This window comes from Cyprinodon variegatus, unplaced genomic scaffold (genome assembly GCF_000732505.1).
Source record: "Cyprinodon variegatus isolate N-32 unplaced genomic scaffold, C_variegatus-1.0 Scaffold692, whole genome shotgun sequence".
Taxonomy (NCBI): domain Eukaryota; kingdom Metazoa; phylum Chordata; class Actinopteri; order Cyprinodontiformes; family Cyprinodontidae; genus Cyprinodon; species Cyprinodon variegatus.
In genome coordinates, this window is record NW_015151145.1 from 117,909 (window position 1) to 119,401 (window position 1,493).

Genomic DNA, 1,493 nt, shown 5'->3' on the forward strand with positions numbered 1-1,493 from the left:
AAGGTCCCACCTGTGTCTGATCAGAAGGTCCCACCTGTGTCTGATCAGAAGGTCCCACCTGTGTCTGATCAGAAGGTCCCACCTGTGTCTGATCAGAAGGTCCCACAGAGCAAAACCTGGTTATAAAGCCATGATCTATGATTTACTGCAGCAGCAGGTCTGGATCAGGAGTTGAAGAAGTTTAGAAGCAGCTGATCTAGGAGAACATCTGACCACCATCTATGGTCAAACAGCAGGAAGTCTCAGGTTGGAGCATAATAAACATGGTTTCTGGACTTTGAATACTTCAATAATTTCTATTTATTAGATTATTAAAGACCCATTTGGGACGCACCCCCCCCCCCCCCACACACACACACAAACAGTGAAAAATATTTTTTAAATGAGGCAGAAAATATTCAACTAAACAAGTTTATTTATTCTGACATTTTAACGTGATCACATCACATTTAAATGATCGACTTTCTGTAAAACATAAAATCAAACATTTCAGGACAATTCTACGTTCACAGGAAATGGAACAATGTTTCCTGATGATTTCCAGGTGTGTCTGAACTGGGCTGGTTTACTGGTTCCACAAACTTAATCTTCTGAAGATCTAGCAGAATAATTTAGATCTCATTAAACTAGAAGCTGCACAAAGCAAAGCAGGTTTCTTCCTATGCTTAAACTACTGCTGCTAATCTTTGCACACAAAAGCAGGTTCAGGTTCTCCACATCTGGAGATCAGGTTGGACCAGCTGCAGGTTCTCCACATCTGGAGATCAGGTTGGACCAGCTGCAGGTTCTCCAGCATCGGTCCAGCTGGATGCTCACTGCTGCCTTCATGGTTTGTAGATCTGATGATTTCCTCCTGCAGCTGATGGCGGCAGAGTGCCGCTCGCTCCGGCCTGGACGTCCACGAAGCCCATCCTCTGCCTCCTCTTCCTCTGCTCCGTCATCTGCAGACAAACAGGAAGTCCTTTATAGTCCTGTTCTCCTCACAGAGCTGGACCCCTTCCTGCCTGGTAGAACCTCAGGAGCTGCTGGTCGGAGACCTGAAGCCCAAACTGATCCAGTCCAAAGAACCCTGACAGAGACCTAGCATGCTAGCTTGGTCAGTGAGATGCAGAGTAGAATCCAGCAGAGCCAGAAACACATCTGGAATTCCCGGGTCGGTTCTGTTTTGGTTCTGGTGAATTGGAGCTATAGAAATAAACTGAATAGAATAGAAGTGAATTGAGATACTTAGAGATTCACTTCCACACAGAAAGCCCATATTCTGATCTTCAGGTAACAGAGTACATGTCAGATTAAATAATACTACTGATACTTCAGCCATAGAATCTAGGTGACAAAAAGAACCTCCAGAAAGTTTGAGTGAGAGGGCACCGCTAAAGCACTAGGGGGACTAGGAGGACTAGGAGGACTAGGGGGACTAGGAGGACTAGGAGGACTAGGGGGACTAGGAGGACTAGGAGGACTAGGGGGACTAGGAGGACTAGGAGGATTAG

General features: G+C 45.8%; 1 protein-coding gene across 1 annotated transcript in view; it reads right to left on the reverse strand.

Annotated features, from left to right (window-relative positions):
- Positions 1–748: 748 nt before the first annotated feature.
- Positions 749–1,493, reverse strand: part of itpr3 (inositol 1,4,5-trisphosphate receptor, type 3) — a 75,904-nt gene continuing 75,159 nt past the window's right edge. The window contains exon 58 of the mRNA XM_015394543.1: positions 749–941. Within this exon, the coding sequence (XP_015250029.1) occupies positions 825–941 (117 nt within the window). The 3' untranslated portion in view covers positions 749–824. The remainder of the gene's footprint in view (positions 942–1,493) is intronic.